Source organism: Saccopteryx bilineata, chromosome 3, assembly GCF_036850765.1.
Source record: "Saccopteryx bilineata isolate mSacBil1 chromosome 3, mSacBil1_pri_phased_curated, whole genome shotgun sequence".
NCBI lineage: Eukaryota > Metazoa > Chordata > Mammalia > Chiroptera > Emballonuridae > Saccopteryx > Saccopteryx bilineata.
The window spans coordinates 222,676,539-222,702,014 of NC_089492.1; the positions used below are offsets into that span (position 1 = coordinate 222,676,539).

General features: G+C 39.3%; 1 protein-coding gene across 2 annotated transcripts in view; it reads right to left on the minus strand.

Moving 5' to 3' along the window:
* The window catches only part of MIGA1 (mitoguardin 1), a 90,942-nt gene extending 65,524 nt beyond the window's left edge, over positions 1-25,418 (minus strand). Inside the window, exons 1-5 of one of the 2 annotated variants that reach the window (XM_066268853.1) lie at positions 25,330-25,418; positions 21,775-21,883; positions 8,541-8,718; positions 4,714-4,850; positions 1,475-1,601 (exon numbers count right to left, since the gene is read on the minus strand). In XM_066268853.1, the coding sequence (XP_066124950.1) occupies positions 1,475-1,601; positions 4,714-4,850; positions 8,541-8,718; positions 21,775-21,873 (541 nt within the window). In that variant the 5' untranslated portion in view covers positions 21,874-21,883; positions 25,330-25,418. Of the gene's footprint in view, positions 1-1,474; positions 1,602-4,713; positions 4,851-8,540; positions 8,719-21,774; positions 21,895-25,329 lie in introns of those variants that run through there. The other variant, XM_066268852.1, reaches the window with a different exon arrangement.
* Positions 25,419-25,476: the final 58 nt, after the last annotated feature.

The following is a 25,476-nucleotide window of genomic DNA, read 5'->3' on the forward strand; positions in this document are numbered from 1 at the left end:
AAAAGAAAAAAAAACAATTAAAGCACTTAGAAGGCAATCACTGTATATCACCATCTACTCTCCTTTCTCCAAATTATACAATTCTACCTCCTTCAGCCTTTCCTCACTCCATCTACTCCCTACCCATCTGATTATTCTGGCTAAGAACATAAGAAAGAATTATCTAACAATAGAGTTGTCTCTCTGGGTCTTACCTCTGAGGAACATAGCCCAAACTATCACATTTCATCAGTTCTGTAACAGAAATTCAAATATATGTCACCAGTCATTTTTATGTAAAGGAAATTGAAACAATAGGTGAGTGACCAGGTAATCCACAGGGCTTTAACCAAACCTGATTCTATGATACTCAGATGCCTGGCAGCTTCTCTAGTTTTGCTCTATTTCTCTTCAGTATTCCAACAGAAGCTGTGAGGGGGTAGATTATCTACAATAGTTCCAGTAATCTAGAAGCATAGAGAGCTTAATTCTCCGAAGACCTTTGGAAAGGTGGCAAAGGAACTACTCTTATATCTTTCCACACAGGCAGGAGGACCTACTATGGTACCACTGGAGATGCCTGTGTCATCTGTGGGAATGCAGTCAGAGGCACACAATACTTCTACCAAGTCATCGTCCCTTTGACTGCTCCTGGCTGGGGCTACATCAAGGTTTTTTATTTTGTTTTTTAATTAGTATGCCTTTCCACTAAAAGTAATATAGCCTGAAATTGAGAAAAAGAGTGAAAAGCATTTGAAAAAGTCTTTGATCTGACTTGGTGTTCAGTTCTCTGGTTCTCTTTCTGAGCTCCAATGAGACTTTCTAGACATGCTAATGGTCAAGCCAAGAGGAATACTGAGATGCAAAACAGGTCTTCTTTTACTTAAAATCTGCTCTGGATATAAGAAGAATACAAATGACAGCTAAATAAACTAAGGTAAGTAAAGTGGGTTCTGATATTCATTAGATAAGGGTCAAAAGATTAGGTTCAATGAGTGTAACAGACTGAATAATGGCCACCCAAAGATATCTCCTAGTTTCTGGAACCTGTAAATGTTCTCTTACAAAGAAAAGGAATCTTTGCAGATATGATTAAATTAAGGATCCTAACATGGGAAGATTATCCTAGATTACCTGGTGGGCCCTAAATTCAATCACAATTTATAAGAGAAAGGCAGAGAGAGATCTGATATTCATAGGAGAGAAGGTGAAATGAAGAGAAAGGCAGAAACTGATATCTGAAGGCCACAAGCCAGAAGCCCCTAGAAGCTAGCAGAGGCAAGAAACAGATGGTCTCTTGAGCCTCCAGAGGGAGATTGGTCCTAATGACACTTTGATTTCAACCCAGTGATTAGATTTCAGGCTTCTCACCTCTAGAACTCTGAAAGAATAAATTCCTGCTGTTATAGTTGTTTCCCTTAGAACAATTGATAGTCCTTTTGTTTCACATTAAATGTGAGTATAATATCTTAAATATTTATTATGTTATTCCTACCCATCAAGTATAAGTTCTCAGGAGTAGTCACAGGAATATTAACAAGTTTAATATCATCTTCATCTGCTTTGTCCCAGGAATTAGAATTGCCACAAGCACAGCTATGACAAGAATTGACACTCTGGACCTAAAATTAAGATGGACAAAAGTTACTTCAAAAATCTCTTTCTTTATAGTATTTTGTGACATTTTATATTTATAAATTATTTATATAAATCCTATTCCTGGCAAAACAACTCATATAATTTCTACCTGAAGTTCAATCCCCAGTCAGAACACATGCAAGAACCAACCAATGGCCTGGACTGTGGTGGCGCAGTGGATAGATCATTGATGTGGAATGCTGAGATCGCTGGTTCAAAACCCTGGGCTTTTCTGGTCAAGGCACATATGACAAGCAAGCCGTAAACAACTAAAGTGAAGTAACTATGAGCTGATACATCTTGTTCCCCCATCTCCTCTATCTGTAAAATCTTTAAAAAAAAATTTTTTTAATAAAAGAATCAACCAATGAATGCATAAATAGAATAACAAATTAATGTTTCTTTCTTCCTCTCTAAAATCAACAAATTAAAAAAAATCATTTAAAAAACTAAGAAATATATTCTTTCTTATACTAGCTTATTTTCCTTTTAGAATTTATTACACTTGACCTGTGGTGGCACAGTGGATAAAGCGTCAACCTGGAACACTGAGGTCACCAGTTCGAAACCCCAAGTTTACCTGATCATGACACATATGCGAGTTGATGCTTCTTGCTCCTCCTCTACCTTCTCTCTCTCTCTCCCCCACTTCTCCTCTCTAAAATGAATACATTAAAAAAAATTTTTTTAATAATTTATGAGAGCATTCATTCTCTGCTAAATAAATAAAATTAAATAGCCTCTTTCACCTTCCCTTCTCTAGCCAGGTCCACTGAGCAAATCTTTTTTTTTTTTTTTTTTTTTTTTTACAGAGGCAGAGATAGACAGGGACAGACAGACAGGAACAGAGAGAGATGAGAAGCATCAATCATCAGTTTCTCGTTGCGACTTCTTAGTTGTTCATTGATTGCTTTCTCACATGTGCCTTGACTGCGGGCCTTCAGCAAACCGAGTAACCCCCTGCTGGGGCCAGGGGCCTTGGGTCCAAGCTGGCGAGCTCTTTGCTCAAACCAGATGAGCCCGCACTCAAGCTGGCGACCTCGGGGTCTTGAACCTGGGTCCTTCCGCATCCCAGTCCGACGCTCTATCCACTGCGCCACCACCTGGCCAGACGAGCAAATCATTTTTATCACCTATGTGCAAATAACTCCCAAATCTCTAACTCCATTTCTGTCCTCTTTTGAGAAATCTAAGCCCACATTTCCATCTGCCCATTTAGAGACTCCACTGGGCCTTTTGGTGGCATCTCAAATATACTGCTCACAAAAATTAGGGGATTTTTTTATCACTTCATATTCATTTTTAAATATCCCCTAATTTTTTGAGCAGTATAGATTATATCAAAAAGACAGCAAAAACTCTTGCTTCTCCCAAGTTCACTAATGGCATACTTCTATCCCTCTAATTTCTCAAACTATAAAACAAGAAGTCATCTTTAACTTCTCTTCCCACACCTCTCATAACCAGTTACCAAGTTTTGTAGACCCTGTCCCCTCTGTCCCACTCCCATTGTTAGGACCCTCATATAAGCATTCATTAAAAGGCAGAAATCTGGGCTCTCAACCAGACAGTGGACTCACTAGGTCAGTTGAGGAAAGTATAGCTCCTAAGTGATTTTAAAGACTTGTTACTCACAATACTCTACTTTCTTGTCAAGAAGAACAGCTTCAACTTTCAGTTGAGAAAATTCAAAACAGAAGCACTTCTCTGATACAAAAGAAGTCCAAATTACAGAATGGACATATATTTCATTATCCTGCTCCGTTTCATAGAGGAATTGAAGGTCTGTAGGCCTCTGCTCTAGTTGTGGCTTCCATAGAATAGCATTTAAAAATTTATTGTATTTTTAAGCATTTAAGAATGGGGCAGCTATATATTCCAACAAAATACAGAAGATATAGAACAAAACATGGTGTTCTATGAACTATTTTACTTAATTTTTATTTAATATTTTATTGATTTTAAAGAGAGAGGAAGGGGAAAGAGAGAGAGAGAGAGAGAGAGAGAGAGAGACAGGAACATCGATTTGTTCCTGTATGTGCCCGACTAGCAGGGATCAAACCGGCAACCTCTGCACTTTGGGACCATGTTCTATATCTGGCCAGGCCTCTATAAACTATTCTAAATATTGAATATACATGATGGTAGATCATGAACTCGCTGTAAAAATATATATAAGAAACTGTGTTTGTCTCCAGGATAACTGAAAGGATCATGAACACATCTTCCACTGTACATTTCTTGCTCCTTTATTTAGTAGCAAGTGCATCTCCTACCGCCCAAAATTATTTTTTTAAATAAACTATATTAGATTTAAACAAATAATAACTTTTCAATCAATATATATATACATTTATATTTTAGTATATATATATTTTATATTTTAGCAAGTGAGAGAGAGACAGAAACAGGAAGGGAGAGAGATGAGGATCATCAACCCATAGTTACAGCACTTCAGTTGTTCATTGATTGCTTCTCATACAGGCATGATGGGGGCGGGCCTCCAGCTAAGCCAGTGACCCCTTGTTCAAGCCAGCGACCTTTGGGTTCATGTCAATGATCCCACGCTCAAGCCGGTGACCCCACACTCAAGCTGGTAAGCCTGTGCTGAAGCCGGATAAGCCCGAGCTCAAGCTGATGACCTTCAGGTTTTGAACCTGGTACTTCAGTGTCCCAGGTTGATGTTCTATCCACAATGCCACCACCAGTCAGGCTGTCAATCAATAGTATATTAATGGTCCAGAGCCAAATATTTTTACCTAACCTGGATCATCAAGTGAGTTTTGGAACCTAGTACAAAGTCTGGATGAATCTTCCAGCTTTTTTGCTGGATATCTAGCTTTGAAGCAACATTTCCATATCACCACCATTTTCATAGGACCCCTACGGGGCATCACTGACTCAAAAAACCCAGAAGCAAACTGCCTGAATATTTAACAAAAGCATAATTTTACTTGCCTAGAGAAAACAGGCTCAGTCAGATTTCTTAAGGTTCCTCCCACATTAAGAGATATCTATAATTACAAAGCATTTAAACCAATAGATAATAATAGCTATATAAACAAACTTAAAAGAATAAATTTTTTCTTTACTTACGGAGACCAAACTCTGTGCAGAACCTGAGTATTTACTGAAAAGTTCTCCATTAATATAGTTACAAGACTGAGATCCTTTGTCTTTGACAGAACTTAAAGATAATGTCAAATTCTGTCTACTACTGGAACAACTTGAACCTACCAAACAAACATATCAATATTACAAATATCAGTAAGTCCAATGATCAATTTCAGGTAAAATTTCAAAGTTTATCTTACATTCATTCAGAAAGCTGATTTTAAAATGTATTTCACTCAATTGTATAAATTATTAAATGTACACTGTTATTAAATCTGCATCTCTACAATGTTTTGAACACTGCTAAACACTGCTTTTGAAATGAATAAAACATTTGTCTAACTAATCAGGGTGGTATTTGATGGCCTATTGTAATCAATATAAAAATACTTACAACTATGAACCTTTAAATCATAAATTTAACAATATAAACACTTCATTTCCTGAATTACATCTAAATCTTATCCATATCACATTATATTGTGATTATTTTTTATGCAGCTGTCTTCCTTAACTAGCTATCCATTCATCTAGGGCAGACATTGTATCTTAGTTTATTTTAATGCAGCAATTAAAACAGTCTTCGATTCAAATGCTGGCATTTAATAGTTAAATAAACTTGAGCAAATCACTTACCTGTACCACATCTCAATTTTCTTTATGTACAAAATGAGAACAATACATATATTATACTCCTAATTCACAGGATTGTTATAAAAGTTAAATAACATAGTGAATAAATATATAGCATTAAGCACTGCACTTGAGATCTAAAAGCATCTTAGTAGGAGTCATCTTTACTGTTATGTTTACTGTATTTGGTACAAAACAGTGATTCACTAATTATTTCCTATGCAAATGAACCACAAAACCAGATAATAAATTAAATCATAAATTTCAAAATAATTAAAAAGTTGCCTTACCAGGTGGTGGCACAGTAAATAAAGCGTCATACTGGGACCAGGAGGTCGCCAGCTTGAGTGCGGGCACATCTGGTTTGAACAAGGCTCACCAGCTTGAGCCCAAGGTCACTGGCTTAAGCAAAGGGTTACTTGGTCCGCTGCCCCCCAAGGCACAAGAGAGAAAGAAATCAATGAACAACTAAGGTGCCGCAACAAAGAATTGATGCTTCTCATCTCTCTCCCTTTCTTTCTGTTTGTCCCTATCTGTCCCTCTCTCTATTTCTCTGTCTTTGTTACCGGTCCGTAGGCCATTTGGTACTGGTCCGCAGAGAAAGAATAAATAACTTACATTATTTCCGTTTTATTTATATTTAAGTCTGAACGATGTTTTATTTTTTTTAATGATTTTTTTTTGTTTGTTGTTGTTTTGTTGTTGTTTTTTAATTTACAGAGATAGAGAGAGAGTCAATGAGAGGGATAGAGACAGACAGGAATGGAGAGAGATGAGAAGCATCAATCACTAGTTTTACATTGTGACACCTTAGTTGTTCACTGATTGCTTTCTCATATGTGCCTTGACCATAGCACTACAGCAGACCGAGTGACCCCTTGCTCAAGCCAGTGACCTTGGGTCCAAGCTGGTGAGCTCTGCTCAAATCAGATGAGCCTGCGGTCAAGCTGGCGACCTCGAGGTCTCGAACCTGGGTCCTCTGCATCCCAGTCCGAAGCTCTATCCACTGCGCCATAGCCTGGTCAGGCAGATGTTTTATTTTTTAAAAATGACCAGATTCCCTCTGTTACATCCCTCTAAGACTCACTCTTGATGCTTGTCTCGGTCACGTGATACATTTATCCGTCCCTCCCTAACAGCCGGTCCATGAAAATATTTTCTGACATTAAACCAGTCCATGGCCCAAAAAAGGTTGGGGACCACTGCTTTAAAGGTATTCTACTACTTCTAGAACTTCATATACTAAGGAAATAACCAGATAAATATATATAAAGCAAGAAAAATATCCTAAAGGGAACAACAGAAAATGGGTTAAATAAATTAGGGTTTACTTGTACAAATTTAACACTAAGTACATATTAAAAACAATAGCATATATGTCAACTATTTTTGATAAAACTGAAAATTAATAAATATGAAAATTATAGCACAGAGATATATTTATTGACCTGGAGGGATACTCTTACATAGTGTTAAAAATTTTAAGACCATGTTACAGAAGGTATGATCAGAATTTTACCTAAAATATATAAATCATTTTCTTGTATATAATACAGTAGTCCTTCCTTATCTGCTAGGAATATGTTCCAAGATGCCCAAGTGGGTACCTGAAACCACAAATAGTACTGAACCCTGCATATACTGTTTTTCTTTATATAAATACATACATACATATATACATACACACATACATACATACATGCTTCATGGTTTCTCTTTGGCATATCCAAATTGTCAACACCATTACTCTTGTGCTTTGGGGCCATTATTAAGTAAAATAGGGGTTACTTAAACACAAGCACTGTTGATTCTGTGACAGTCAATGTGGTAACTGAGATGGCTATCAAGTGATTAATGGCTGGGTAGTATATACACCGTGGATATGCTGACAAAGGGATGATCACATCCCAGGCCAGTTGAAGCAAGACAGAATGAGATTTCATCACACTACTCAGATCAGCACACAATTTAAAACTTATGAATTGGGCATAGACTGGCTGGCTAAGTGGTAGAGCATCGACTGGGCATGTGGCTGTCCTGGGTTTGGTTCCCAGTCAGGGCACACAGGAGAAGTGACCATCTGCTTCTCCACTCCTTGCCCTCCCCCTTCTCTCTCACTCTCTCTCTCTCTTCCCCTATCGGTCATGGCTTGATTGGTTCCAGCACATTGGCTCCAGGTGCTGAGGATGGCTCTGTAGAGCCTTCACCTCAGGTCCTAAAAACAGCTCAGTTCTGAGCATGGCCCAAAATGGGCAGAACATTGGCCACAGACAGGTTGCCAGGTGGATCAGGGCCCACGCGGGAGTCTGTGTTTCTATCTCTCTTCCTCTCATTTGGAAAAGAAGAAAAATAAATAAATAAATAAATAAATAAATAAATAAATAAAACTTATAAATTGTTTATTTCTGGAACTTTCCATTTAATGTTTTCTGGTGGTTGACTGCAGGTAACTGGAATCAGAGAAAGCAAAACTATGGATAGGAAAGACTACTGTATAAACTTTTATGTGTTAATACAATCTTTTTTTTCTTGACAGAGAGAGTCAGAGAGAGGGACAGACAGGAAGAGAGAGAGATGAGAAGCATCAATTCTTCCTTGTGGCACCTTAGTTGTTCACTGATTGATTTCTCATATGTGCCTTGACTTGGAAGGGGGGGGGGGCTAGCAACCCTGGGCTCAAGTCAGTGATCTTGGGCTTCAAGCCAGCGACCTATGGGCTCAAGCTAGTGACCATGGGGTCATGTCTATGATCCCACGCTCAAGCCAGTGACCCCGTGTTCAGCTGGTGAGCCCATGCTCAAGCTGGATGAGCCAGCGCTCAAGCCAGCAACCTTGAGGTTGCAAACCTGGGTCCTCTGTGTTTCAGTCCTACGCTCTATCCACTGTGCCACCACCTGGTCAGGCTGTGTCAATATAATCTGTAAGTGTAAATACAAATGGATAAATACACCCCAAAATATTATCAGCTTTTTCTGGGATAGCAAAGTTCTCAGTGACTTTAATTTTTTCTGTTTGCTTACTTGTATTTTTATTTTTCTAAAATGAATCTGCATTACATATGAATTAAATATTAAGGAAGAAAATTTTGGAGACTAAACCACTGAAATAACTGCATTCTAGTTATGATTTACATATAAAATTTCCTTTATAGACTTAATTTGGGTACTTCTACATACCTTTGTCTGAAGCTGCTCTTTTAGTGTATTCAAGTAGGAAGTGCTCTGGTTCCCATGGTAATATTTTTCCTTTCTTCTTTCCACGTCTCCTTTTAAAGTGATGGGCCAGAAAAATTACAGATACGGCAGTCACTGCAGTTACCACAAACAACTTTTTAGCTACCGGTGAAACTCTAATCTGAAAAAGATGAAGTTAAGATTGGAAAAAAAACCTTTTACTTGTTTGTTTAAAATAAAGACATAAGAACTAAAATGATTCTTAAGCTATCCTAGTTCTAAATACTAACCAGGTAATATTATTTTATTTATTCAATGCAGCAAGCATTGCTTGAATTTTAGAACCAATCCTCCCACCCCCAAAAAAGGAAATGTAGTAATTCATTGCCCACTTCTTTGAAGTTCTCAGGTAAATATATATTACCAAAGGAATCGAGAAGAGCACAAAATAATTCAACCTCACTAATATTTGTTGAACAACTAATGGTTAATCCATGCAACTAAATCTTCTGTCTCAATCACAGTAATATTTTTAATTATTAGAATGATCAAATCAGACCTTCTCAATGAATCAATTTTTTTAGCTATCTGGAAATTTGGACAAATATATAATACATATGTAACACAGTTTCTAAATCTCATCTGAATAAGCCCTTTTATTCATGAATTAATCAACAAATAGTCATCATCTTACAACATACCAGGACTGTGCTATGAAAATTAAAATAAAATCTAATTGTACTAATTATATTCCATAAGCATATAGGGAATATCTTCCACTAATCAGGAAGCAGTGGGAATACAGAAGATATAGATCTTGCTTATCTAGGTGGTGTGTTAACTAATAGTAGAGACAGATATATTCATAAATAACCACAGGATAGTGTGAGAAGTACAGTAATATACGGTAAGTATGTATTAAGTAGTAATATCAGAGCAAGAAGTAATTAACTTTGTCTTGGGGTACTGACACTATTAATCACCTAAAATGCAGAAGAACTCTAAAATAAAGCTACAGGCTTGGGGATGTAGAGAGCTGTAAAGAATGACTCTCCCAATCTTACAAGAAAAAAGCCACATGAATAGCAAGTTCCCAATTTTCCTTGAACCAATCAGAATGCTATGACCAGAGGGTAATCAACTGGCCCCCAAACTAAGGAGACACGGGTATTTTCAGAGTGAAGGATAAGACATGCACACTGCCATACAGCAACAAGACACAACAGAACATCAGTGTTCGGCCACTATGGATGGTAAACTGGTGGAGACTGAGTGTGCATTGGTAAGAGAGGGTGGAGCTGAGGGGGCGGGAGGCTGAAGTGTGCTACTAGCGTAGAGGTAATCCATACTTCTGCAGCTTTTATCTCCGGGAAACCCAACCAGGCACCCATGTAAAAGACTACAAGAGTCCTAAGAAAGTCTCCATAATAGTGTGGAATTGGGGAAGGGAAACAGCAGCTTCTGTGAAGGGGCATAAATTGCGTAAGTACCCTTCTGTCATCACAAAGGAACAAAAATCTCAAACTGTGGGATGCAGCTTTACCTTCAGAAGGAAATTTATACCATTAAATGATTACATTTAAAAAAAGAAGAAAGGGCCCTGGCCGGTTGGCTCAGCGGTAGAGCGTCAGCCTGGTGTGCGGGGGACCCGGGTTCGATTCCTGGCCAGGACACATAGGAGAAGCGCCCATTTGCTTCTCCACCCCTCCCCCCCCCTTCCTCTCTGTCTCTCTCTTCCCCTCCCACAGCCAAGGCTCCATTGGAGCAAAGATGGCCCGGGCGCTGGGGATGGCTCCTTGGCCTCTGCCCCAGGTGCTAGAGTAGCTCTGGCCGCGGCAGAGCCACGCCCCGGAGGGGCAGAGCATCGCCCCCTGGTGGGCGTGCCGGGTGGATCCCCGTTGGGCGCATGCGGGAGTCTGTCTGTCTCACCCCGTTTCCAGCTTCAGAAAAATAAAAAAAAAAAAAAAAAAAAAAGAAGAAGAAAGGTATCAAATCTGTAATCTCAGCTTTCACCTTAAGAAACTAGAAAAAAAAGAGGAAATTCAACCCAAACCAAGAAGACAGGAAGTAATAAAAACTAAACAAAAATCAATGAAGTGGAAAACCAAATCAATAAAATCATGAGCTGGGTGTTCTTTTTTTAATCAATAAAACCCACAGCCAGTCTAATTTAAAAAGAGAAAATAAGAAAAGATACATATTACCAAAGCAGAAATGAAAGTGGGGTCATTTCTATAGACCTCCCAGATACAAAAAGGGTAAAAAGGATCCCAATGAACAACTCTATGCTCATAAATTCAACAACTTAGATGAAATAGCCTGACCAGGCGGTGGCACAGAGGATAGAGTGTTGGACTGGGATGCCGAGGACCCAGGTTCGAAATCCTGAGGTTGCTGGCTTGAGCACAGGCTCATTTGGTTTGAGCACAGCTCACCAGCTTGAACCCAAGGTTGCTGGCTTGAGCAAGGGGTCACTTGGTCTACTGTAGCCTCCCGGTCAAGGCACATATGAGAAAGCAATCAATTAACAACTAAGATGCCACAATGAAGAACTGATGCTTCTCATCTCTCTCCCTTCCTGTCTGTATGTCCCTATCTGTCCCTCTCTCTTGTCTCTCTCTCTGTCTGTCACAAAAAAAAAAAACTTAGATGAAATGGACCAATTCCTTACAGACAGAAATTATCAAAATTTACTCAGAAAGAAATAGATAACAATTACTACCTACTAAAGAAATTGACTATATAGTTAAAATCCTCTAACAAAGAAAGGTATAGGCCAATTTCCAAATATTTAAGGAAAAAATATCAATTCCATTGAAAGAGGGAATACTTCCCAATTATTTTATGAGGCCAGCATTATTATGAATATTAAAACCAAAGACATTACAAAAAAAACCCTATAGACTACGTACTCTCTCTTCTATACCATTGATCTAAAAAAAACCCTATAGACTAACTGTTGAGGATGAATGTCAGTACATGGGGGTTTGTTATCCTATTTTATTATGTATATGCTTAAATTTTTGAAAATAAAATTATTCTTAAAAATTAAAAATAGGCCATGGCCGGTTGGCTCAGCGGTAGAGCATCAGCCTGGTGTGTGGGGGACCCGGGTTCGATTCCCGGCCAGGGCACATAGGAGAAGCGCCCATTTGCTTCACCACCCCCCCTCCTTCCTCTCTGTCTCTCTCTTCCCCTCCTGCAGCTGAGGCTCCATTGGAGCAAAGATGGCCCGGGCGCTGGGGATGGCTCCTTGGCCTCTGCCCCAGGTGCTAGAGTGGCTCTGGTCGCGGCAGAGCGACGCCCCGGAGGGGCAGAGCATCGCCCCCTGGTGGGCAGAGCGTCGCCCCTGGAGGGTGTGCCGGGTGGATCCCGGTCGGGCGCATGCAGGAGTCTGTCTGACTGTCTCTCCCCGTTTCCAGCTTCAGAAAGGTACAAAAAAAAAACAACAAAAAAAAAAATTAAAAATAGGCCCTGGCTGGTTGGCTCAGTGGTAGAGCATCAGCCCAGCATGTGAAAGTCCTGGGTTTGATTCCTGGTCAGGGCACTCAGTAAAAGTGACCATTTGCTTCTCTAGCCCTCCCCCTTTTCTCTCTCTTTCTCTCTCTCTCTTCCTATCCCACAGCCATGGCTCAATTGGTTTGAGCAAGTTTGCCCCGGGTGCTGAGGACGGCTCCATGGCCTCGCTTCAAATAGCTAAGTTGCCAAGCAATGGAACAGTGGCCTCAGATGGGCAGAGCATTTCCTGATAGGGGCCTTGCCAGGTGGACCCCAGTTGGGTAGCATGCGGGAGTCTTTCTCTCTGCCTTCTCGCCTCACAATTAAAAAAATTTTTTTAAATGATATACTATAAAACTACAATAAGACATTGTCATACCGGCACAAAGAGAAACAAACAGACCAATTGTGCAGAAGAGAAAGTACAGCAATAAACCCACACACATACAGATGACTAATTTCTGGCAAAGGTACAAAGATAATTTGGTAGAAAAAAGATAGTCTTTTCAACAACTGGTGCAGGGAAAAAACTGGTGATCCATATGCAATAAAACAGAACTTCAATCTATGCTTCACACCACATACATTGATTTACTTACGGATCACAGATCTAAACATAAAACCAAAACCTATGAAAGTTCTAAAACAAAGCATAGAAGAAAATCTTTGTGATTTTTGGTTAGGCAAATATTTTTTGATCCATTTTTAAAAATTTGGCAAACTGGATTCTGGAATTAAAAGCTTCTGCTTTTTAAAAGGCACTATTAAGAAAACAAAAAGATAATACACAGATAAGGACAAAATAGTTGCAAAAACTTAGTAAGAAAACAAAACAAAAGAAAAAGCAGCTTAATCAAGGGCAAAAGCTTTGAACATATGTTAAGAATATATAGGGATGACAAACACACTAAAGCAGTGGTCCCCAATCCCTGGGCCGCGGACCGGTACCGGTCCATGGGCCATTTGGTACTGGTCCGCAGAGAAAGAATAAATAACTTACATTATTTCCATTTTATTTATATTTAAGTCTGAAAGATGTTTTATTTTTTAAAAATGACCAGATTCCCTCTGTTACATCCGTCTAAGACTCACTCTTGATGCTTGTCTTGGTCACGTGATACATTTATCCGTCCCACCCTAAAGGCCGCTCCGTGAAAATATTTTCTGACATTAAACCGGTCCGTGGCCCAACAAAGGTTGGGACCACTGCACTAAAGTATGTTCAACATTATAGATCATTAGGGAAATACAAATTAAAACCACTATGAGCTTCTACTATACACCAACTTTAAAATAGCTAAACTTAAGAACACTGGCCGTACCAATGGCACCATCACTTTGGAAAAAATCTGGCATTTTCTTAAAAAGTTAAAAATATACCTAACTTATGATTCAGCCATTCTACTTTTAAGTATTTACCTACCCATGAGAAATGAAAGCATACATCTATACAAAGACGGGTACAGGAATGTTCTTAGCAGCTTTATTTATAATTTCAAAACAAAACAGGAAATCTCCCAATGTCCATCAACAGCTGAATGGTGAATAAACTGTGGTACATCCAATCAATGAAATACTGTTCTGTAATAAAATAATTAACTATTGATACATACAACATGTATATATCTCAAAAAAATTAGGCTGAGTAAAAAAAGCCAGAAAAAGTATACTATATGATTCCATTTACATAAAATTCTAGAATATGCAAATTAATCTGTAGTTACAGAAGCTATCAGAGGTTGCCTAGGGAAACGTGGGAGAGGGGAGTTGGACAAGGAGGTGAAAAGGGAAAGAACACAAAACGGAATGAAAAATGTATGAAGAAGCCTGACCAGGCGGTGGTGCAGTGGATAGAGCGTCGGGCTGGGATGCGGAGAATCCAGGTTTGAGACCCCGAGGTCGCCAGCTTGAGCGAGGGCTCATCTGGTTTGAGCAAAGCTCACCAGCTTGGACCCAATGTCGCTGGCTTGAGCAAGGGGTTACTCGGTCTGCTGAAGGCCTGCGGTCAAGGCACATATGAGAAAGCAATCAATGAACAAGGTGTCGCAACAAAAAACTGATGATTGATGCTTCTCATCTTTCTCTGTTCCTGTCTGTCCCTATCTATCCCTCTCTCTGACTCTCTGTCTCTGTATAAAAAAAAATAAAATAAAATAAAAAATATGAAGAAGACAGATATGTTCGTTACTGATTGTGGCAAGGATTTGATGGGCATATATATGTAGATGTCAAAACTTAAATTGCATACTTCAAATATATATAGTGTAATGTGTGTCAATCATACCTCAATAAAGCCATTTTGGGTTTTTTTTCCAATAAAGCCATTTAAGAAAAATAACACCTTTGCCCTGGCTGGTTAGCTCAGTTGGCTGAGAAACAAGATAGCAGGTTCAATCCCCAGTTAGGGGCACACAGGAAGCAACCAATGAATGCTGAGTAGAACAACAAATGAGCGCCTGACCTGTGGTGGCACAGTGGATAAAGCATCATCGACCTGGAACGCTGAGGTTGCTGGTTCAAAACCCTGGGCTTGCCTGGTCAGGGCACATGTGGGAGATGATGCTTCCTGCTCCTCCCTTCTCTCTCTCTTTCTCTCTCTCTCTCTCCTCTCTAAAATGAATAAATAAATAAAGTCTTAAAAAAAAAAAGAACAACAAATGAATATGTCCTTTCTCCCTCCTCTCTCTCTTTCTTCCTCTTAAATAAATAAATAAATAAATAATAAATTTAAGCCCTGGCCAGATAGCTTGGTTGGTTGCAGCATTGTACTGGAGCACAAAGGTTGCCGGTTTGACTCCCTGGTCAGGGCACATACAGGGGCAGCTTGCTGTTCCTGTATCTCTCTTCAACAGGACAGGACAGAACAGGGGAGGGGAAGGGAGGGGAAGGATGGAAGGATGGGGGAGGGGAGGGGAGGGGTGGTTAGAAGAAAAGAAAAGGAAAAAAATCTTGTTTCTATACATAAATCCAAAAGAATTGCTCATTTTCTGGTATACCAGAAATTTTTTACTTACACTTCCCATTTACATTTGGCTTCAGTGACTATGCCCTAACAAAAAATTTTAAACTATTCTTCCTCTACTTTACCTCCAAGTCCATTTAAATTCCTCTAAAACTATCATAGGCCTGACCAGTGGTGGTACAGTGGATAAAGCCTCAACCTGGAATGCTGAGGTTGCCAGTTTGAAACCCCAGACCTGCCTGGTCAAGGCACATATGGGAGTTTATGCTTCTTGCTCCTCCCCACTTTTTGCTCTCTCTCTCCCCGCCTCTCTAAAAAAATGAATAAAATCCTTAAAAAAGAAAACATTTTAAAATTATCATGAAAAATTAAAATATTCCAGTGCTGCCTCAGATTTTTTCTTTTCACAAATTATAAGAATTATTCTCTTCAATAATGTCTCTATTATAGGCATTACCAGGTTTTTATTTCTTTCCATTTCTATGTCTTTCCCTCTGGCACCATACCTCCAATGTTCATAGCAACCAAATAAGATTCAGGGGGGAAAAAAGCTCCTTGAATTTGGATGCTAAAGATCTAATAATAAATTCTAAAAATAGCAAAGTTAGGCCTTGGCTGGGTAGCTCAGTTGATTAGAGCATAGCTCCAATACTTCAAGGTTGCAGGTTCAATCCTTGGTCAGGGCACATATACGAATCAACCAATGAACGCATAAATAAGTGGAACAACAAACTATGGTTTCTTTGTCTTTCTCTCTCTCCCCCCCACCTTTGTCTCTATCTTAAAAAAAAAAAAATAGTAATAAAAAAAATTTAAATAGCCTGACCTGTGGTAGCACAGTGGATAAAACATCAACCTGAAATGTTGAGGTCGCCAGTTCGAAACCCTGGGCTTGCCTATCAAGGCACCTATGGGAGTTGATGCTTCCTGCTCTTCCCCCCTTTTCTTTCTCTCCCCCCTCCATGAATAAATAATAAAATAATAAATAATAAGAGTAGCACTATTAAGAATAACTTTCTTTATATTTTATAAATTTCTATAATTTCATTATAAAAATAATTATTCTTACATCAAATGTAAAGATTAGTATTTACTTCATGAGTAATATAAGATAAAATCAAGACTTCCGTAAATAAAATAATCTATTTACACAGGCCCAGTCATAGCTAAGTGATCGTGTGTTTTTAAGTTCAGTGTCCAGTGGGTTTTTTTTTGGTGTTTTTTTTGTATTTTTCTGAAGCTGGAAACGGGGAGAGACATTCAGACAGACTCCCGCATGCACCCGACCGGGATCCACCTGGCACGCCCACCAGGGGCGACGCTCTGCCCACCAGGGGGCGATGCTCTGCCCCTCCGGGGCGTCGCTCTGTTGCGACCAGAGCCACTCTAGCGCCTGGGGCAGAGGCCAAGGAGCCATCCCCAGCGCCCGGGCCATCTTTGCTCCAATGGAGCCTCGGCTGCGGGAGGGGAAGAGAGAGACAGAGAGGAAGGAGGGGGGGGTGGTGAAGCAAATGGGCGCTTCTCCTATGTGCCCTGGCCGGGAATCGAACCCGGGTCCCCTGCACGCCAGACCGACGCTCTACCGCTGAGCCAACCGGCCAGGGCCCAGTGTCCAGTGTTTTTAAGTTCACTGAAGTTAGAGAACTATTACAAAAAATAAATACAAAATGAAAACCACTCTGTCAGACACATTTGTGGTTTACTAATATAAATTCAAATATAATATAATATAATATAAATCCATTCACTTTTACTAAGATCTAAATCCTGTTCATGTTATGCATTAGTGTTACATAAACTATCCATGAAATTTTTTTTATTAGTCCTAATCTCATGAAAAAAGAAACCTTTTCCATGACAAAAATAAGGTATATCTCCCAGGAAAAGATGTTTATCATAAGTAATCTAGATCTAATATTACTCCTGCCTATCCCTTTTCATTTGTTACCTTTTTCCCCATAGGAAAGTCAATTACTTCTATATCATTGCCTGAAACACTGGAAATATAGCATCTCAGAATCCCAAAACTCAGAATGGCTTTTCCAGGTGACATATATAGTTCATTTCCTTACCCCAGGCCAAATGAAAACTAGACATGTGTCCTATTCATTCAACAAACACTGAGTTACTCAGTGTGTACACTGAGAATACCAAGAAAGTAATAAGACACTATTCCTTGTGCTCATATTTCACAAGCCTCCCCACTCCACAACCTGATGCCATTGTTTAATGTTCTTGTCAAGTGTTTCTCCTTTATCTAATCTAATGTTCTCTGGAAACAGAGAATAGTTATTTAGTCATACACAAGTCTTCTGCTCAAATAACCTTATTTCACTTTACATGGCATAAACTCACTAGAATTAAATTTATCTATTCCTCTAAGTCTAACACAGTACTTACCACACACCTTTCTTTTTTTTGGTGGAGGAAGGTTTTTAAGCTCAATAAGGACAGGGACTATGTCTAGATCTTGCCCAACACTTTGTAGCTTAACTGAAACACAATGATACTTAATAAATATATTTTGAATAAATATCTCTGATAACTGCAATATACCACATGTTACATGTTAACTGTAAACTCTGGACAAATGGAGAGATATTAGTATCTCTTTCATAGGGTTGTTATGAAAGGAAATAGCATAAAATAATATCTGACATACAGGAGGCATTCAAAAATGTGAGCTCTTACTATTGTAGTTTAACAAAACATCTTATTTTGAAATAATTTTAGATTTACAGAAAAGTTACAGAGATAATAGAGAAAGTTCTCATATAATATAGGTTTTCTCTGATATAAACATCTTATATAAACATAGTACTCTTGTCAAAACTAAGATACTAACATTAACTAAGACCTTATTCTAACTTCATCAGTTTTTCCACTACGGTAATTTTCTACTCCAGGACCACACTACATTTAAGCAGATTTTTACTTTTAAATGCATTCACTGGTCACTTCCCATATGTGCCCTAACAAGGGATCGAACCCTCAACCTTGGTGTTGTTTCAGGATGATGCTCTAACTGACTGAGTTAACCAGCCAGGGCAAGTGCTTAGTTAATAATTCTTAAAGTCTCTGTCACTCAAGACTCTGAATTTGGACAATTTACTAAACTACTTACCCCTTCATGTGGTGGTTTCCAACTGGAAAAACAGAGTTTGTTTGTATTAAGATGATACACTGTAATATACCAAAATAATTCTTAAGAAAACCACACAAGCTAAGACTTAGTATTTTGTTTAAGAGTATGTATTTCTTAAGTAAGTGACATAAGGAAATAAACTGAAGTTAATATTTATTGGGAGCTCACACATCTTTACTGTGTGCCAGATACTATGTTTTCATCCCTTTAGTAAATAATAAAAATTGACTTTAAAGAGGTTAAGTAATTTGCCAAAGTTACTCAATCACACAATTCCACAGTGTTAAAACATGAATCAAAACGCATCAGACAAGCCTGACCAGTGTGGTGCAGTGAATGGAATGTCAGCCTGGGACACTGAGGTCCCAGGTTCAAAACTCCGACTTCGAGGTCACCAGCTTGAGCGCAGGCTCATCAGCTTGAGTGCAGGGGGACACAGGGTGGGGAATGAGGGTGTTATATTGAGTGGGACACTTGAATCCACGTTAACACAATAAATTATAATTAATAAAAATTTTAAAATATATATATAAAAAAGATGCAAGCAAGTTTTAGAAATGTTGAAATGTGAAAAACAATCATCTTGGACTTGATAAAACTCAGTGTAAGTTTAGTGACCTAAATGTTACTTTCTATATGTATATATTTATTTAATATAATAAAGTGCAAATTGCATTAAAAGCAAATATCATCTGACCAGGCAGTGGTATAGTGATAGAGCATTGGCCTGGAATGCTGAGGACCCAAGTTCAAAACCCCAAGGTTGCCAGCTTGAGTGCAGGCTCACGTGGCTTGAGTGCTGGCTCACCAGCTTGAACATGGAGCCATTGGCTTGAGTGTGGGATCATAGACATGACCTCATGGTTGCTGGCTTGAAACCAAAATGTTGCTGGCTTGAGCAAAGGGTCACTGGCTTGGCGGTAGCCCTGCAGTCAAGGCACATATGAGAAAGCAGTCAAGGAACAACTAAGGTGCTGCAACTATGAGTTGATGTTTATCTCTCTCCCTTCCTGCTGTCTGTCCCTGTCTATCTCTCACTAAAAAAAAAACAAACACAAATATTAAAAATAAAAGGACTATTGCCACAGAACATATACAAATAGATAATAAGCACATGAAAAGACATTCAACATCACTAATCATTATAGAAATGCAAATCAACACCCATTAGGATGGCTACTATCAAGAAAAACAGAAGATACCAAATATTGACTGGCCTTGCACACTGTAGTAGACATGAAAAAATGGTGCAGCCACTATGAAAGACAGTATGGCAATTCTTCAAAGAGTTAAAAATAGAATTACCATATGATCCAATAATTTCATTTCTAGGTATATACACAAAAGAATTGAAGGGGGGGGCTCAAACATAGTTGTACAGCCATGTTCATTCATAGCAGCATTATTCTAAATAGCCAAAAGGTGGAAGTGATACGTGTCCAGTGATACGATAAATAAAAAAAACAAAATGTGGTTTATAAATACAATCAAATGTTCTTCAACCTGGAAAAAGAGGAAAAATCTGACACATATTTCAATATGAATGAACCTTGAGGACACTATGCTAGGTAGAATAAGCCAGTCACAAAACGACAAATACTGTATAATTCCACTTATGAGGTACTAGAGTAGTCAAGTTTTTAGAAACAGAAAATTAGAGTGGTGACTTCAGAAAGTGGTGGGAGAAGGAAGGGAGAGTTACTGTTTAATGACTGTAGAGTTTCCCTCATAAAGATATCACAATTTTCAGAGAGCAGAGCTACCTCATACACAGACGAAACGGGCAGACAAAATTAGGACCCAACTGAATCAAGAGAAAGCCCCAGAAAAAGAACTAAATGAAATAGAAGTAACCAAACTTCCAGATACAGAGTTTAAAATAATGGTTATTAGGATGCTCAAGGATCTTAGAGCCAATGAATGATCACAATGAGAACTTTACAAAGAGATAGTAGGCATCAGAAAGGACACTGAAATCATAAAAAAGAACCAGTGAGAAATGACAAATATGTCAGAAATGAAGACAGCAGGCTGGGTGAAGTGGAGGATCAAACCAGCAATTTAGAGGACAAGATAAATGTAAGCACAGAAGCAGAGCAGCAAAAAGAAAAGAGGCTCAATGGCTGTAGCGTTTTAATCTTAGAAGATGAAAGAGTTCTGGAGATTAGTTGCATAACAAAGCGAATATACATAATGTTACTGTATTGCACATTTAAACATTGTTAAAACGGGGGGGGGTTAAAATGGTAAATTTTGAGTTACATATATTTTACCACAATAAAATAAAATTAAAATTAAAGGATTAATTAAGAGATTATAATGCTGAGCCTGGCCAGGCGGTGGCACTGTGGATAGAGCGTTGGGCTGGGACAAAGAGGACCCAGGTTCAAAACCCCAAAGTAGCCGGCACGGGGCTCATCCGGCTTGAAGTGTGGGATGGCTGGCTTGAGCGTGAGATCATGGGCATGACCCCATGGACACCGGCTTGAGCCCAAAGGTCACTGGCTTGAAGCCCAAGGTTGCTAGCTTAAGCCCAAGGTCACTGGCTTGAGCAAAGGGTCACTCATTCTATTGGAGCCCCCTGGTCAAGGCATATATGAGAAAGCAGTCAATGAACAACTAAAGGAGCTGCAATGAAGAATTGATGCTTGTCATCTCTCTCCATTCCTGCCTGTCTGTCCTTATCTGTCCCTCTCTCTGACTTTCTCTATGTCTCTGTCACAAACACAAAAAAAGATTATTAATAGTGAGAACATGTCAATTCAAATACTCTGGCTGGGTAGCTCAGTTGGCCAGAGCATCACCTGATACATCGAGGTTGCCAATTCAATCCCTGATCAGGACACATACGAGAATCACCCAGTGAATGTATAAATGGGTGGAACAACAAATCAATGTTTCTGTCTGTCTGTCTCTCTCTTTCTACCCCCACCTTCTTCTCTCTAAAATCGATAAATAAAAATCAGGATAATAAATATACACATCACCCCCTAAAATATAAATACGAAAAAACTCTAAAAATAAAGGAATAATTAAAATGAACTGTGTAAATTCACTTTAAGGTAGAAAGATTTCTCAAAAGTAATACAATTCCTTTTAAGAGCTATGAATATGATAACAAAAAAACCCCCACAAAATAACCCTAGCAGGCAGAGAAGTAGTAGACAGAGCGTTGGTCCCAAGCGCCAAGGTCTCCAGTTCAAGACTGAGGTTGCTAACATGATTCTACAGTTGCAGGCTCTATCCCAATGGTGCTGGCTCAATCCTGGAGGTCACCAGTTTGAATCCCCGTCAGGGCACATATCAGAAGCAATTATTGGCACAACTAAGTAGAACAATGAGTTGATGCTTTCTTCTTTCGCTCCCTCCCCTTTCCCTTCTCTCTCTTCCTTCCCCTTTATATCTCTCAAAAAGGAAAGAAGGAAGGAAGGGAGGGAGGGAGGGAGGGAGGGAGGGAGGGAGGAGGAGAAAGGGGAAGGAAAGGGAAAGAGGGAGGAAGGCAAACAAAGTTTTAAACTAATAAACATTTTGACTGACCCATTTAAAACTTCAATTAAAATTTGAACATTGTAAACAAAATACACTCTGAGCAATAAACCTATTATTCAACTTCAGGTCGTATCATTTTTTACCTGAGAGAGAGAATAGTACCAAGACAGGGGACGCTCAAACACTCTTAGGGCTGCTGTCTTCAAAGGAAACTGTGATTCGCTTACTGTTTCTTCTGACATGACTCCTTTCCTAATTTTCATTAAATGAAACATAAAAATATATTAACTACAAAGATTTCTGTTTACCAATTTAAAATTTTAACACTATTGGCTTTTTTTTTTGCACTTAATTATTCATGGTTTTACACTTACCTGAACAAAATAACATTCTGAGCCAAATTTACTTGAGCTAAATATTTACTTATCACCAAAGCAGCAAAAAAGAAAATGAGTTAGATTTGAATTTTGAGTTCAGGTAGTAAGTTTTCCTTAGAAAATGGCAAGTTCTAAATTCTCCCTTTTCCAGTTAAATAAACATTCCACCTTTCAGATGATACTTAAAATCTATTCCTTTTCACTGATTTCCTTCAAATAACAGTGGGGGTAGGTAAGGTGGATACTGAAAGGAATCTGATTAGAATCATGATTCCTGGAGCTAAAAAGAACCCTAGAGTTGACTGAATTTCAGAACTCATCCATTTATTATCCTACTGTTCCATTTTAAAGATCTTCAAAAAAAGAGCCATATACATGCTATGAAATTTAGAAATTGTTTTTATACCCATTTCTATAGAAATCAAAAAAAGAAAAGTCAGATGTATACAGATGAGGCGGCTATCTCTCAGAGAGACCGTTAAAGGTAGCAGAACCTTGACTGAAACATAATGGTTTAGCAGGGGTCTCAAACTCGCGGCCCGCCGAACAATTTTGTGCGGCCCGCAGACTAATCCACGAAGTTCAAAATATTTTGGATAAAATTAAGTAAGCCTAGGGGCCTACTTGTATTTTTCATTTCTCTAGCATCCTAGCTAGATATTAGCTTAGTTAACAGCAGTTGTGATGCGAACTACAGTTTCTGGTCGTTTTGTGACACTGAGTAAACTGCATGTACGATTGTGCTTGTTGTACTGATTTTTTTTTGTTTTCAACTGCAGTGAGAAAAGTGTTGCGTAACAGTTGCCTTTTGTAGACCTAGTGCGGCCCGCCGAAAGGCTGTGATCTTGCTCTGCGGCCCACATGCTGAGTTGAGTTTGAGACCCCTGGTTTAGGGTCTGGGTCTATGCTTTGTAGAGCCAGAAACCCGATTTCATCAGTGTACCCAGCTGAACACATATTAAACAAATTCACACAATATTGATATAAATTAGTTTACAAGCTTATTCATTTACAGTAAGTAAATATACTATCTAGTGAAAGAATACTTATGCTATCAAAACATACCCTCTCTGTAATAAGACTGTAGGGAGCTGAATTAATAAGTTAAACAGGCTGCCTGGTAAATACAAATTTAATGGGTCCTGAGGAATAATTCTTCCCGGCAAAGGAAAAGCCCGAGAACTGTGTCTGGCGCACCAGAAAGTAGGCTTCTCAGTATGTTGATACCTACCAAGTTTAATATATCTTTTCCTTGGATAGTGCTATATAAACAGTACCAGAGTGAAAATACAAACTACCAACAATTCCTCTATAAAAGCTTATTTTCTATACTTTTTTAAAGTCCTTTATATTTCTGCATATATTTCTCTGCTCTTTTTTTCTGGACTCCAGCAAACTACTCTCTTCTGTTCCCTTTTCAGACAAGTATCAAACCACTGATTAAGTTGTTTCCTTTCATATCAAAGACAGTAATATGATACTTTTAGGGAGGGTTACTGCTACTACTAACACCCTATTTGCTACTAGTGACACAGTGTAAATTTAATTCCCCCATGCCCATATTTGAATTACAATGTTTAGGCTCAGTATAATTACTTTTAACTGAAGTACAGTACACTTATCCTAACAATAACAAAAACTGTGATACAGATATTATAGTGAAATACAAAGGAAACATGAAGAAACAGTTAAACAAGTGGAAAATGGTCCTCTGGTAATGAGACTGTGGGTGTAGGGAGGGTGGGCAGGGAACCACTGCTTTTTCACTGTAAGTTTTCTACTATTTGATTTTTTTTTTACAGCCTACAGGTACTACTTTCCTAAAATGGTACACTAAAAAAAAACCAAAACATGTTTATACACCCCCAACTCTACAACTGACTTCTTTTTGAGAAATGTTTTTAGAAAGTAAACAGATACTGGAAATTAAGTCATTTATGCTACTGCATAAAATGAAAACATACTGAGAGTAATTCACCCAAAGTGATTTTTTTCCCCATAATAGGGGGTTCCAGATTTTTAAGCAGAGGGGAAATAAACCTCAGTTTGCTGCAGGGGTTTTCTTAAATGAATTCTGACAAATCTGTAGCAATGTAACTACTTCATTACCTTCCATTTAAAATCACTGAAGAAGTGATTCCAAGCTTAATCATTAATAACTGAATGCTTTTTATTTATTTGTTTTTTCTTAAGTGAGAAGCAGGGAGGCAGAGAGACAGACTCCTGCATGCGCCCAGACTGGGATCCACCCAGTAAGCCCCCTACAGGGAACTGCTCTGCCCATCAGGGACATTGCTCCATGACTTGGCATCCGAGCTATTTTAGCCCCTGAGGTGAGGCCATGGAGCTATCCTCAGCATCCGGGGCCAACTTGCTCTTTCGAGCAGCCAAGGCTGCAGGAGTGGGGGAGGGAGGGGGAGAGGAGGAGAAGAGAAGGGGCCAGAGGTGGAGAAGTAGATGGTCGCTTCTCCTGTGTGCCCAGACTGGGAATCAAACCTGGAACATCCAGGCCAATGTTTTATCACTCAGGCAACTGGCCAGGGCCTAAATACCTTTTAAAAACCAGTCATTTCAGTTGCTTTCAGAAGTATTAACTAAAATAAACATGAAGGCAGTTTCATGATTTTGCATATTTGTACAGGGGGGCATAAAATACCACCCAAAAATTGTACTATGTAATATTACTTTTCTCTCTTCATTCTAAACACTGGAGAGTTAAAAATAAATGTCATAAATAGAATTTGCTTCTTAAACACCCTAAAATTCTATCCTACAACTTGGAGTAATAACCAAAGCAAGAATGAAAGTCTGATATACCCTTCACAATTGGACGTGAACCCTAAAATCTGTACAACTGAACTCTGAGAAGATACACAGCAAAACTGCTTAGTTGCAACAGTGATAAAAGAAAAATAATAATAAAGGTCTGTGCAAGTGCAAGATCTATTAAGAGTCATCCCTCCATAAATATCGGGCTTTATTTACAGAAGGCCTCCGACATGACAATCATGATGCTAAAGCACCTTCAAAGAATGTGTTTTCTTCCCCACCCAAAACCCCCTCCCTGTTTAAATCACTGGCATCCCCGCAGAAATCTGGACCACACCAGCTGCTCCACCTCCAGCGGGACCCCTCCGCTCTGCGCTGCCATCCGCGCTTCCTCTCCTTCGCCCAGAGGGCTAAAGAAGAAGCTCCCTCTTGGCCCTGCCGCCCAGACCGCGCTCGGGGTTGGAGGGCTAAGGCCGGCGCTTGGACCTGTGCCCAGCCCGCTGCCTCAGTCCCGCGGGCGTCGCGACCCCAGCCGCCCTCTCCACCACGTACCTGGCGCCCCAGACTAGGTGCAGCCGGCCCACGCCTGCTCCACCGCCGCAGCCGGGAGCCGAGCAGCACAGCCCGGCCGCGAGGGCGGAGTCCTTCCGGGGTCAGAAGTGGGACGGTGGAGAGAAAGCGGCGGGGCTGTCTAGCCTT